The sequence below is a fragment of the Salmo trutta genome, chromosome 18, assembly GCF_901001165.1.
Source record: "Salmo trutta chromosome 18, fSalTru1.1, whole genome shotgun sequence".
Classification (NCBI taxonomy): domain Eukaryota; kingdom Metazoa; phylum Chordata; class Actinopteri; order Salmoniformes; family Salmonidae; genus Salmo; species Salmo trutta.
The window spans coordinates 5,724,806-5,740,122 of record NC_042974.1 but is presented as its reverse complement, the minus strand read 5'-3'; the positions used below and the strand labels follow the sequence as shown (position 1 = coordinate 5,740,122).

General features: G+C 46.6%; 1 protein-coding gene across 1 annotated transcript in view; it reads left to right on the top strand.

Annotated features, from left to right (window-relative positions):
• The window catches only part of LOC115152787 (probable lysosomal cobalamin transporter), a 181,299-nt gene that overhangs the window by 108,550 nt on the left and 57,432 nt on the right, over positions 1 to 15,317 (top strand). The window contains exons 11-12 of the mRNA XM_029697581.1: positions 7,545 to 7,609; positions 10,560 to 10,662. Of these exons, the coding sequence (XP_029553441.1) occupies positions 7,545 to 7,609; positions 10,560 to 10,662 (168 nt within the window). The remainder of the gene's footprint in view (positions 1 to 7,544; positions 7,610 to 10,559; positions 10,663 to 15,317) is intronic.

Below are 15,317 nucleotides of genomic sequence, written 5' to 3'. Positions count from 1 at the left end.
TATTGTATTGCATTTTGACTGTATTTACTGTCATCTGCTTCCCTAATGAGCCTAGAGAGACTTTAATGAGGCCTAATTCACTAATTGGTTGATAATTAGTTAATTAGCCTAGCTGATAACCATGTAACTTCACCTCAGACAATAACATTTACCTTCACACCCACTCATGTCTGCCCACCAGCATGTCCATACTGTGCCTGCTGTATGAAGTCGGTGGGTGATCTTGGACAGAAACAGCTTCTTGGTATCATCTTGGTGTGTCAGAATGTGCCATTATGAGATGAACACCACACAGGAAGCCAGCTAAATGCACCAGGATGTATTATTCAGCCACCCAGGCTGTCTGTCTGTCTGTAGAGGTGAATGTAGAGCAGTAACCACTTGTCCTTGCTCCAGGTAGTCTGCTGTATCTGCATGTGTGGGGCTGTTGCAGTGATCATTAACGTTTAATAGATGGCCCCAGTCCATGCTCAGATATATAGCCTCAATACAGCCTCAGTCTAGATAGCGGAGATGTCTTTGTTCCATGGCGCACAATTCAGCATTTATGCCTACTCTTTTCGGTAACACAAGCTCGCTATTTTGCAGGATTCAAAATAACAATCACTGTTTGTTACAGATGTAGAAACTTAAACTAAAAACTATAAACTATGAACTACATTTGTTGGCCTACCTTCCTGTAACTAACATTGTGTTGCCTGGCAGCTAACGTTCCCTGGAAGATGTGACATCACACCAATAGAACACTATGTAAAGAGGAACACAATGACAGCCTTGAAGTGTGTCTCAGAGGCTGGTGTCAACACTGCAATACAGCTCAGCTTGTAGAATGACTGTTGCTCCTCTGTGCCGGGCCAAAGGCCTTGTGGTGGGGTTTAGTCTGCTCCTCTGTGCCGGGCCAAAGGCCTTGTGGTGGGGTTTAGTCTGCTCCACTGTGCCGGACCAAAGGCCTTGTGGTGGGGTTTAGTCTGCTCCTCTGTGCCGGGCCAAAGTCCTTGTGGTGGGGTTTAGTCTGCTCCTCTGTGCCGGGCCAAAGGCCTTGTGGTGGGGTTTAGTCTGCTCCTCTGTGCCGGGCCAAAGGCCTTGTGGTGGGGTTTAGTCTGCTCCACTGTGCCGGGCCAAAGGCCTTGTGGTGGGGTTTAGTCTGCTCCTCTGTGCCGGGCCAAAGGGTTTAGTCTGCTCCTCTGTGCCGGGCCAAAGGCCTTGTGGTGGGGTTTAATCTGCTCCTCTGTGCCGGACCAAAGGCCTTGTGGTGGGGTTTAGTCTGCTCCACACTGCCAGGCCAAAGGCCTTGTGGTGGGGTTTAGTCTGCTCCACACTGCCAGGCCAAAGGCCTTGTGGTGGGGCTTAGTCTGCTCCACTGTGCCAGGCCAAAGGCCTTGTGGTGGGGTTTAGTCTGCTCCACACTGCCAGGCCAAAGGCCTTGTGGTGGGGTTTAGTCTGCTCCACTGTGCCAGGCCAAAGGCCTTGTGGCGGGGTTTAGTCTGCTCCACTGTGCCGGGCCAAAGGCCTTGTGGTGGGGTTTAGTCTGCTCCTCTGTGCCGGGCCAAAGGCCTTGTGGTGGGGTTTAGTCTGCTCCACTGTGCCGAGCCAAAGGCCTTGTGGTGGGGTTTAGTCTGCTCCTCTGTGCCGGACCAAAGGCCTTGTGGTGGGGTTTAGTCTGCTCCACACTGCCAGGCCAAAGGCCTTGTGGTGGGGTTTAGTCTGCTCCTCTGTGCCAGGCCAAAGGCCTTGTGGTGGGGTTTAGTCTGCTCCACACTGCCAGGCCAAAGGCCTTGTGGTGGGGTTTAGTCTGCTCCACTGTGCCAGGCCAAAGGCCTTGTGGTGGGGTTTAGTCTGCTCCACTGTGCCGGACCAAAGGCCTTGTGGTGGGGTTTAGTCTGCTCCTCTGTGCCGGACCAAAGGCCTTGTGGTGGGGTTTAGTCTGCTCCTCTGTGCCGGGCCAAAGGCCTTGTGGTGGGGTTTAGTCTGCTCCACTGTGCCGGGCCAAAGGCCTTGTGGTGGGGTTTAGTCTGCTCCACTGTGCCAGGCCAAAGGCCTTGTGGTGGGGTTTAGTCTGCTCCTCTGTGCTGGGCCAAAGGCCTTGTGGTGGGGTTTAGTCTGCTCCACTGTGCTGGACCAAAGGCCTTGTGGTGGGGTTTAGTCTGCTCCACTGTGCTGGACCAAAGGCCTTGTGGTGGGGTTTAGTCTGCTCCTCTGTCCCGGGCCAAAGGCCTTGTGGTGGGGTTTAGTCTGCTCCTCTGTGCCGGGCCAAAGGGTTTAGTCTGCTCCTCTGTGCCGGACCAAAGGCCTTGTGGTGGGGTTTAGACTGCTCCTCTGTGCCAGGCCAAAGGCCTTGTGGTGGGGTTTAGTCTGCTCCACACTGCCAGGCCAAAGGCCTTGTGGTGGGGTTTAGTCTGCTCCACACTGCCAGGCCAAAGGCCTTGTGGTGGGGTTTAGTCTGCTCCACTGTGCCAGGCCAAAGGCCTTGTGGTGGGGTTTAGTCTGCTCCTCTGTGCTGGACCAAAGGCCTTGTGGTGGGGTTTAGTCTGCTCCACACTGCCAGGCCAAAGGCCTTGTGGTGGGGTTTAGTCTGCTCCACTGTGCCAGGCCAAAGGCCTTGTGGTGGGGTTTAGTCTGATCCACTGTGCCGGACCAAAGGCCTTGTGGTGGGGTTTAGTCTGCTCCTCTGTGCCGTGCCAAAGGCCTTGTGGTGGGGTTTAATCTGCTCCTCTGTGCCGGACCAAAGGCCTTGTGGTGGGGTTTAGGGATGGTTTGAAGAAATGAATACACGGCACCTGAGATACTCCTAATGAAAACACACTGTACTGTAGCACAACCCTGCCACACACCCACACAGACACACACACACACACACACACACACACACACAGACAGTACGGTATAACGACATTGCCAACATACAGTAGCCTCCCGGTACCATCTCCTGTCTGATACAGATAAAGCCCTGATCCCAGTGCAGAGCAGACCTGGCTTCAAATACTATTTCAAATCATTTCAAATACTTTATCTGAGCTTGTCTGGCACAATGGAACTATTTCACTTGTCCCATAATGACGATCCCCACCCATCTGGCAATCCAGGCAGACGAAAGACTATATGACTGATCCAGACAGATGAACCCTCTGACCAAGCCATCTCTACACATTCTGTCTGGTCATTATCACAGAGGGGATGGAGGCACCTCTCGCTCTCTCTCGCTCTCTCTATTAAATAATGGTAGGCGAGGGCCATCTCTCTTCAATACCCTGCCAATCAATATATGGAGAGAAAAGGAAGGGCAGGCTGAACGTACAGACAGGAAGACACACACAGACAGACACACACAGACAGACACACACAGACAGACAGACACACACAGACAGACAGACACACACAGACAGACAGTCACAGACAGACACACACAGACAGACACACACAGACAGACAGACACAGACAGACAGACAGACACACACAGACACAGACGGACAGACGGACAGACGGACAGACGGACAGACGGACAGACAGACAGACAGACAGACAGACAGACAGACAGACAGACAGACAGACAGACAGACAGACAGACAGACAGACAGACAGACAGACAGACAGACAGACACACACACACACACACACACAGACAGACAGACAGACAGACAGACAGACAGACAGACAGACAGACAGGCAGACACACAGGCAGACACACAGGCAGACACACAGGCAGACACACAGGCAGACAGACACACAGACACACACACAGACAGACACACAGACACACACACAGACACACACACAGGCAGACAGACAGACAGACAGACAGACAGACAGACACACACAGACAGACACACACAGACAGACACACACAGACAGACACACACAGACAGACAGACAGACAGACAGACAGACAGACAGACAGACAGACAGACAGACAGACACACACGCAGACACACACACAGGCAGACACACAGGCAGACAGACACACACACACAGGCAGACAGACACACAGACAGACACACAGACACAGACACACAGACACACAGACACACAGACACACAGACAGACAGACAGACAGACAGACAGACAGACAGACAGACAGACAGACAGACAGACAGACAGGTGAATCTTTTCTACAGACCAGGGGTGTAGTGCTGAAGGAGAGATTGGTGCACTAAGGGATGGGGCTGCACCCTAAATGGCTCCCTATTCCCTCTGGGACCTAGTGAAAAGAGGTGGACTATATAGGGATTAGGGTGCCATGTGGGACACAGCTGTGGTTATTACAGAGATACTACATGTTGTGGATTAGGGTGCCATGTGGGTAGGGTTGCACATTTTTTGAGAATATTCCGAGGTGGAAACTTGGATTGCTTGTTGTCAGGCTCAAAAAGCCTCAAATTTGCCTGGATGGACACCAATTTTTCAACCATTGTATTGGTCAGCCTATTGCGTGCTTTGTTGTGTGCTTCCAAACAAGGACCAGTTGCGCTCTGAGGTGGCTGACGTTGGTGGGATTTGGAGGATGATGGAGGCAATGGGGGAAAGAGCCTCAGATCCACAAAGTCCCTTCCACCAGGTGGCTGATGAGATATGTTAGCACGACTGCCATATTGCATCTACATCCTAAAGCCCTTGCTTGGAAGTGTACTTCGCCAGACTGCCAAGAACCTTTCCCTCATCCAGGCCAAGGTGGTGAGACATGGTAGTGATGACACCATAGGCCTTGTTGATCTCTGCACCAGACAGGATGCTCTTGCCAGCATACTTGGGGTCCAACATGTACACTGTGGTGTGTATGGGCTTCAGGCAGAAGTCTTCACGCTTTTTGATGTATTTCAGAACAGAATGTGGTGCTCTTATTCTACTCACTTTGCTTGGTGAGGTAGATTGTTGCTATAACTTGATGACCCTTCATATACCTAACATTTTCCTTGGCTCTCTTGCAGAGTGTATCTATTGTTTTCAGTGCCATGATGTCCTCGAGGAGCAGATTCAATGCATGAGCATCACAGTGTGATGTGAGGGTAGGACTCCTCCACTTTAGACCAAGCAGCCTTCATGTTCGCAGCATTGTCTGTCACCAGTGCAAATATCTTCTGTTGTCCAAGGTCATTGATGACTGCCTTCAGCTCATCTGCAATGTAGAGACCGGTGTGTCTGTTGTCCCTTGTGTCTGTGCTCTTGTAGAATACTGGTTGAGGGGTGGAGATGATATAGTTAATTATTCCTTGCCCACGAACAGTCAACCACCCATCAGAGATGATTGCAAAACAGTTTGCTTTCTCTATGATTTGCTTGACCTTCACTTGAACTCTGTTGAACTCTGCAACCAGCAAATGAGTAGATAAAGCATGTCTGGTTGGAGGGGTGTATGCTGGGTGAAGAACGTTGAGAAATCTCTTCCAATACACATTGCCTGTGAGCATTAGAGGTGAACCAGTTGCATACACAGCTCGAGCAAGACATTCATTAGCATTTCTCTGACTACGTTCCTCCATTGAGTCATCAAAACTTCTGATTCCAGGAGGACCATGAGCTGTTGCTATCGATAAGGTGTCTGATTCAACATTTTCACCTCGAATAGAAGTAGGAGGACCTTTGTCAGAGGTTGCTTGTTGTGAGCGCTGAGGGAACTTTATGCACTTGGCCAGATGATTCTGCATCTTTGTTGCATTCTTCACATATGATTTGGCACAGTATTTGCAAATGTACACAGCTTTTCCTTCTACATTAGCTGCAGTGAAATGTCTCCACACATCATATAGTGGCTTGGCATTTTCCTGGAAAGATCAGGGGAAAAAATGTAAAAAAAAGAAATAGTACAATTCCATGTACAGATAAATAGTTAAGCAGTTAGATTAAACAAGTCCTTTGTAAGATAAGATAAATGTTTAAAATGAAACATGTATGGAAACAGGTGAATTAATACTCCTCAGTTAGCAAGCTAAAACCCACATGGTAGAAAAAACTAACTTGCATAAATTGTTAACAAGTTAGAAATGATTTAAACACTTTGCTGTAGGCTACTATTTACTAGTTAACAAAATTAATGTATGTCATATAAAATGTATTCACCCCACCCAGTATTGTAATCAAAACTTACCAGAAAGCATGTAGTCCTTGGCTCAGACAGTGTAGTAGTGTGGACTCAATAGCATTTCATTAGTGTGCAAGACATTGAGAATCATCTGAACATGTGATGGAAGAGTGCACTGCACATGTGATGGAAAATGCACTGTGCATGCAGAGGGTTGCAATTCCATTGAATTGGGGATAGTTTAACCTAAATATGCCACAAGACCTAGAATTGCCTTGTGTATCCCACAAAAAAAAGGTTCACTGTTATAAGCAAACGTTTTTTGATGAATTTAAGCAAAATTCCCAGGCTTAACTTCCCATGGAAAATTTCCCGGAAAGTTTCCGACCCTTTTCAACCCTACATGTGGGACACAGCCTTGGTTATTACAGGGATACTACATGTTGTTCACAGAGAGACAGCATTTTCTGAAGGAGACACAGTTAGACTCAGAAGATTAACACAGGCTGTCAGATGTGATTGGGCTCAGCAATGTCATCGTGTGTGTGTGTGTGTGTGTGTTTTGTGGGGTGTCTGTATCTGGCATATGTGTTTGACTGTATATTTTCCCTTGTGGCCAAAGTTGGTAAGTGACATTTTTAGCTGACCTGAGGCCAGAAGCGCCACTGGAAGGCTGGCGAGCAGACAGACACACACACACACACACACACACACACACACACACAGACAGACACACACACAGGCACACACACACACGCAGACAGACAGACAGACAGACAGACACACACACACACACACACACACACACACACACACACACACACACACACACACACACACACACACTGGTCTGGGCCTCTGTTTCGCCTCCCCGTCACCTTTGGCAGCAGTGGCAGTCTGTGCCCGGCCAGTCCATATGGCCATGCTTTGACAAATGACATGACCCTTAGGTTAAAGTCTGAAGGCCCATGAGTTTCCATTGTAACACGTTTCAGTCCCCTCTGTATGTAGTCTACAGCATGGAGGATATTAATACCTAACACTTCCCTTGTGACTGATGCCTTCAACAACATAACATCTCTCTTTTATCTTGTCTTTCTCTCACCTTTTCTCTTTCTTTCTCTCTTTCTCTCTCTTCTTTATTTCTCTCCCTCCTCTCTCCCTCCTGTCTCTCTCTCCCACCCTCCTCTCTTTCTCTCACTCTTCCTCCTCTCTCTCTCTCTCCCTACCTCCTCTCTTTCTCTCCCTCTTCCTCCTCTCTCTCTCCCTCCCTCCTCTCTCGCTCTCCCTCCCTCCTCTCTTTCTCTCCCTCTTCCTCCTCTCTCTCTCTCCCTCCCTCCTCTCTTTCTCTCCCTCTTCCTCCTCTCTCTCTCTCTCCCTCCCTCCTCTCTTTCTCTCCCTCTCCCTCCCTCCTCTCTTTCTCTCCCTCTTCCTCCTCTCTCTCTCCCTCCCTCCTCTCTTTCTCTCCCTCCCTCCTCTCTTTCTCTCCCTCCCTCCTCTCTCCCTCTTTCTCTCTCTGTCTCTCCTTCAGATTCTGCTGGGAATTTTCTTCATCCTGTTCGCTCTGCTGTTTGTTGTTGCTCTGTTCATTTCAAAGTAAGTAGACACATGTACACCTAACCTGCCATAAAAATGTAATGCAGAGTCACTCTTATTTACTACAACACATAAGTATTACTGTCTCTGGGTACAATAGTAATAGTTAGTATAGATAGTACAGGCCCACGTCACACAGACAGTGTTGTTACTGACTCATGAGTCACACAGACAGTGTTGTTACTAAGACTCATGAGTCACACAGACAGTGTTGTTACTAAGACTCATGAGTCACACAGACAGTGTTGTTACTAAGACTCATGAGTCACACAGACAGTGTTGTTACTAAGACTCATGAGTCACACAGACAGTGTTGTTACTAAGGCTCATGAGTCACACAGACAGTGTTGTTACTAAGACTCATGAGTCACACAGACAGTGTTGTTACTAAGACTCATGAGTCACACAGACAGTGTTGTTACTAAGACTCATGAGTCACACAGACAGTGTTGTTACTAAGGCTCATGAGTCACACAGACAGTGTTGTTACTAAGACTCATGAGTCACACAGACAGTGTTGTTACTAAGGCTCATGAGTAACACAGACCGTGTTGTTACTAAGACTCATGAGTCACACAGACAGTGTTGTTACTAAGACTCATGAGTCACACAGACAGTGTTGTTACTAAGACTCATGAGTCACACAGACAGTGTTGTTACTAAGACTCATGAGTCACACAGACAGTGTTGTTACTAAGACTCATGAGTCACACAGACAGTGTTGTTACTAAGACTCATGAGTAACACAGACAGTGTTGTTACTAAGACGCATGATTCAAACAGACGTCAACTGTAGTAATTGTAGTTGCAGGGTCCTGACAGTGTTGCAGGGTCTTAACAGTGTGATTGTAGTTAGTGCAGCCAGAGAAGTTGCAGGGTCCTGACAGTGTGATTGTAGTTAGTGCAGCCAGAGAAGTTGCAGGGTCTTGACAGTGTGATTGTAGTTAGTGCAGCCAGAGAAGTTGCAGGGTCTTGACAGTGTGATTGTAGTTAGTGCAGCCAGAGAAGTTGCAGTGTCCTGACAGTGTGATTGTAGTTAGTGCAGCCAGAGAAGTTGCAGGGTCTTGACAGTGTGATTGTAGTTAGTGCAGCCAGAGAAGTTGCAGGGTCCTGACAGTGTGATTGTAGTTAGTGCAGCCAGAGAAGTTGCAGGGTCTTGACAGTGTGATTGTAGTTAGTGCAGCCAGAGAGGTTGCAGGGTTTTGACAGTGTGATTGTAGTTAGTGCAGCCAGAGTAGTTGCAGGGTTTTGACAGTGTGATTGTAGTTAGTGCAGCCAGAGAGGTTGCAGGGTTTTGACAGTGTGATTGTAGTTAGTGCAGCCAGAGGGGTTTCAGTGTGCTGTCATATCTCATATCTGATAAAAGTTCACATGGATTTATGATGCATGGTTAAACTAATGTGAAATGCTTTGTGTCTGTTATAGTAACATGCTGTTAAACTAATGTTAAATGGTTTGTGTCTGTTACAGTAACATGCTGTTAAACTAATGTTAAATGGTTTGTGTCTGTTACAGTAACATGCTGTTAAACTAATGTTAAATGATTTGTGTCTGTTATAGTAACATGCTGTTAATGTTAAATGGTTTGTGTCTGTTATTGTAACGTGCTGTTAATGTTAAATGGTTTGTGTCTGTTATAGTAACATGCTGTTAAACTAATGTGAAATGGTTTGTGTCTGTTATAGTAACATGCTGTTAATGTTAAATGGTTTGTGTCTGTTATAGTAACGTGCTGTTAATGTTAAATGGTTTGTGTCTGTTATAGTAACATGCTGTTAATGTTAAATGGTTTGTGTCTGTTATAGTAACATGCTGTTAATGTTAAATGGTTTGTGTCTGTTATAGTAACGTGCTGTTAATGTTAAATGGTTTGTGTCTGTTATAGTAACATGCTGTTAATGTTAAATGGTTTGTGTCTGTTATAGTAACGTGCTGTTAATGTTAAATGGTTTGTGTCTGTTATAGTAACATGCTGTTAATGTTAAATGGTTTGTGTCTGTTATAGTAACATGCTGTTAAACTAATGTTAAATGGTTTGTGTCTGTTATAGTAACATGCTGTTAATGTTAAATGGTTTGTGTCTGTTATAGTAACATGCTGTTAATGTTAAATGGTTTGTGTCTGTTATAGTAACGTGCTGTTAATGTTAAATGTTTTGTGTCTGTTATAGTAACGTGCTGTTAATGTTAAATGGTTTGTGTCTGTTATAGTAACGTGCTGTTAATGTTAAATGGTTTGTGTCTGTTATAGTAACATGCTGTTAATGTTAAATGGTTTGTGTCTGTTATAGTAACATGCTGTTAAACTAATGTTAAATGATTTGTGTCTGTTATAGTAACATGCTGTTAATGTTAAATGGTTTGTGTCTGTTATAGTAACATGCTGTTAATGTTAAATGGTTTGTGTCTGTTATAGTAACATGCTGTTAATGTTAAATGGTTTGTGTCTGTTATAGTAACGTGCTGTTAAACTAATGTTAAATGGTGTGTCTGTTATAGTAACGTGCTGTTAAACTAATATTAAATGGTTTGTGTCTGTTATAGTAACGTGCTGTTAAACTAATGTTAAATGGTTTGTGTATGTTATAGTAACCTGCTGTTAAACTAATGTTAAATGGTTTGTGTCTGTTATAGTAACATGCTGTTAATGTTAAATGGTTTGTGTCTGTTATAGTAACATGCTGTTAATGTTAAATGGTTTGTGTCTGTTATAGTAACCTGCTGTTAAACTAATGTGAAATGGTTTGTGTCTGTTATAGTAACCTGCTGTTAAACTAATGTTAAATGGTTTGTGTCTGTTATAGTAACATGCTGTTAATGTTAAATGGTTTGTGTCTGTTATAGTAACCTGCTGTTAAACTAATGTGAAATGGTTTGTGTCTGTGAATGTACGCGCCTGTGAACAATCATTTCCTTGGAAGAGAACTAAACTAGTCTGTTCTGTTCTGCAGTTTGGACAAAGCTCTTCACTCTGCTGGCATCACTTCTGGCTTCATGGTGTTTGGCACCAACCTGACCAACCCTCTGAATGAACTCCTGCTGACTCTACAGCCTGTGAGTTCTGTTTGTGTGTGTGTGTAGATGAATGCACTTACTGTAAGTCGCTCTGAATAAGAACGTCTGCTAAATGACAAAACGTTTAAGTGTTTGTGTGTGTATATGCGTATGCCGTGTGTGTGCGCGCAGCCTGTGAGTATACTGAAGCCCCTCTTTCCTTAAAGTAGGATAATGTTCCATGCCGTTGGCCCCAGTAGGATAATGCTCTATGGCGTTAGCCTCAGTGGGATAATGTTCCATGCCGTTGGCCTCAGTGGGATAATGTTCCATGCCGTTGGCCTCAGTGGGATAATGTTCCATGCCGTTGGCCTCAGTGGGATAATGCTCCATGCCGTTGGCCTCAGTGGGATAATGTTCCATGTCGTTGGCCTCAGTGGGATAATGCTCCATGTCGTTGGCCCCAGTGGGATAATGTTCCATGTCGTTGGCCTCAGTGGGATAATGTTCCATGCCGTTGGCCTCAGTGGGATAATGTTCCATGTCGTTGTCCTCAGTGGGATAATGCTCCATGCCGTTGGCCTCAGTGGGATAATGTTCCATGCCGTTGGCCTCAGTGGGATAATGTTCCATGCCGTTGGCCTCAGTGGGATAATGTTCCATGCCGTTGGCCTCAGTGGGATAATGTTCCATGCCGTTGGCCTCAGTGGGATAATGTTCCATGTCGTTGGCCTCAGTGGGATAATGTTCCATGTCGTTGGCCTCAGTGGGATAATGTTCCATGCCGTTGGCCTCAGTGGGATAATGTTCCATGTCGTTGTCCTCAGTGGGATAATGCTCCATGTCGTTAGAACAATGAATTATATTACTAAAACAGTAAAGGTCACAAGGGGTCAAGCAGTATCTTTTACCATAATAATACATTATTAAGTACATGCCATTTTCCAGTCATTTTCCATTACTTTTAGATCTTACTTTATCAGAAGTGTGGAATGGTAAGTGGCTCGGTAGAGATTTAAATGAGTAGTTCAATGTATTTTACTTTAACTTGATGTTAGTAGTGGAATGGTAAGTGTTCCGGTGTCTTGGAAAATAATCGTTCCATAGCCACCCTACGTCATCGTTCTCAAATCAGCTAATTAGATCACGTATTAGTGAGAGTATGGGTCCCAAATAGCACTCCATTCCCTGTATAGTGCACTACCTTTGACAAGATCCCTATGGGCCCTGGTTAAAAGTAGTGCGCTATATATGGAATAGGGTGCCATTTGGGACATTACCAGAGAGAAGTCCTGGCCATTGATTTCTGCAATTAGAGTAGGATATTTTAATTAAAATATATTATTCCTTCGGGACCCATAGTGAAGGAGAATAATCACCACCACATTACTGGCGTATTCATAATGTCTTCTCTGTGATGTGAATGACCAAAACCCTGGGCTGCTAATCCCTACATAGTGCACTACTTTTGAGAGATAGAGGGAGAGAGAGTTGTTGACATATATAGAACTTAGGCTGCTATATGAGATCATCCAGCCCCTGATTGGCTTGTAGGAGGATCTGATGATAAGAATTGTAAAGGTCACAGTGTATCCTACTATTTAAAATGCATGTCAAGCCCAGTAGGAGTTATGAGTGTAAAGCTGCCAAAGTGCCGGGCATTAACATTTCCTCCACAGTGACGTGCAGCCAAGCAACTTATTGGACAGTCATTTTCAGTGAGCATGACTTTCAAAGAGTTTTCCACCCACAAAACTTTTAAATGTATTATTATTTTTTGAACGACCCACTGAAGCAAACACACACCTAGACACACACACACACACACACACACAAACACACACACACACACACACACACACACACACACACACACACACACACACACACCTACAGTGTTTCTCAATATGCATACTACCATGCTCTATACTGCCATGCTCTATACTACCATGCTCTATACTACCATGCTCTATACTACCATGCTCCGACTGCATTCGCTGAGGACGTTCCTGTGAGGGCGAGAGTGTAGAGAACACATGAAACATTCAATTTGAGGAGCACTCCCCTTACTGTATTACCTCACGCTGAGCAGCACTCCCCTTACTGTATTACCTCACGCTGAGCAGCACTCCACCTACTGTATTACCTCACGCTGAGCAGCACTCCACCTACTGTATTACCTCACGCTGAGCAGCACTCCACCTACTGTATTACCTCACGCTGAGCAGCACTCCCCTTACTGTATTACCTCACGCTGAGCAGCACTCTCCCTACTGTATTACCTCACGCTGAGCAGCACTCCCCTTACTGTATTACCTCACGCTGAGCAGCACTCCCCTTACTGTATTACCTCACGCTGAGCAGCACTCCCCTTACTGTATTACCTCACGCTGAGCAGCACTCCCCTTACTGTATTACCTCATGCTGAGCAGCACTCCCCTTACTGTATTACCTCACGCTGAGCAGCACTCCCCTTACTGTATTACCTCACACTGAGCAGCACTCCCCTTACTGTATTACCTCACGCTGAGCAGCACTCCCCTTACTGTATTACCTCACGCTGAGCAGCACTCCCCTTACTGTATTACCTCACGCTGAGCAGCACTCTCCCTACTGTATTACCTCACGCTGAGCAGCACTCTCCCTACTGTATTACCTCACGCTGAGCAGCACTCTCCCTACTGTATTACCTCACGCTGAGCAGCACTCTCCCTTACTGTTTTACCTCACGCTGAGCAGCACTCCCCCTACTGTATTACCTCACGCTGAGCAGCACTCCACCTACTGTATTACCTCACGCTGAGCAGCACTCCCCTTACTGTATTACCTCACGCTGAGCAGCACTCTCCCTACTGTATTACCTCACGCTGAGCAGCACTCTCCCTACTGTATTACCTCACGCTGAGCAGCACTCCCCTTACTGTATTACCTCACGCTGAGCAGCACTCCCCTTACTGTATTACCTCACGCTGTGCAGCACTCCCCTTACTGTATTACCTCACACTGAGCAGCACTCCACCTACTGTATTACCTCACGCTGAGCAGCACTCTCCCTACTGTATTACCTCACGCTGAGCAGCACTCCACCTACTGTATTACCTCACGCTGAGCAGCACTCCCCCTACTGTATTACCTCATGCTGAGCAGCACTCCACCTACTGTATTACCTCATGCTGAGCAGCACTCCCCTTACTGTATTACCTCACGCTGAGCAGCACTCCCTCCAACGGTATTACCTCACGCTGAGCAGCACTCCACCTACTGTATTACCTCACGCTGAGCAGCACTCCCCCTACTGTATTAACTCATGCTGTGCAGCACTCTCCTTACTGTATTACCTCATGCTGAGCAGCACTCTCCTTACTGTATTACCTCACGCTGAGCAGCACTCCACCTACTGTATTACCTCACGCTGAGCAGCACTCTCCCTACTGTATTACCTCACACTGAGCAGCACTCCACCTACTGTATTACCTCACGCTGAGCAGCACTCCCCCTACTGTATTACCTCATGCTGAGCAGCACTCCACCTACTGTATTACCTCACGCTGAGCAGCACTCCACCTACTGTATTACCTCACGCTGAGCAGCACTCCCCTTACTGTATTACCTCACGCTGAGCAGCACTCCCCTTACTGTATTACCTCACGCTGAGCAGCACTCCCCCTACTGTATTACCTCACGCTGAGCAGCACTCCCCTTACTGTATTACCTCACGCTGAGCAGCACTCCCCTTACTGTATTACCTCACACTGAGCAGCACTCCCCTTACTGTATTACCTCACGCTGAGCAGCACTCCCCCTACTGTATTACCTCACTCTGAGCAGCACTCCCCTTACTGTATTACCTCACGCTGAGCAGCACTCCCCTTACTGTATTACCTCACGCTGAGCAGCACTCCCCCTACTGTATTACCTCACGCTGAGCAGCACTCCCCTTACTGTATTACCTCACGCTGAGCAGGACTCCCCCTACTGTATTACCTCACGCTGAGCAGCACTCCCCTTACTGTATTACCTCACGCTGAGCAGCACTCCCCCTACTGTATTACCTCACGCTGAGCAGCACTCTCCCTACTGTATTACCTCACGCTGAGCAGCACTCCCCCTACTGTATTACCTCACGCTGAGCAGCACTCCCCTTACTGTATTACCTCACGCTGAGCAGCACTCCCCCTACTGTATTACCTCACGCTGAGCAGCACTCCCCCTACTGTATTACCTCACACTGAGCAGCACTCCTCTTACTGTATTACCTCACGCTGAGCAGCATTACATTTACATTTACATTTAAGTCATTTAGCAGACGCTCTTATCCAGAGCGACTTACACATTGGCACTCCCCTTACTGTATTACCTCACGCTGAGCAGCACTCCCCCTACTGTATTACCACACGCTGAGCAGCACTCCCCTTACTGTATTACCACACGCCGAGCAGCACTCCCCCTACTGTATTACAGCAGACTACTGCTAGGACAGAGTATTACAGTATAGCAGACTACTGCCAGGACAGAGTGTTACAGTATAGCAGACTACTACCAGGACAGAGTGTTACAGTATAGCAGACTACTACCAGGACAGAGTATTACAGTATAGTAGACTACTGCCAGGACAGAGTGTTACAGTATAGCAGACTACTATCAGGATAGAGTGTTACAGTATAGCAGACTACTACCAGGACAGAGTGTTACAGTATAGCAGACTACTACCAGGA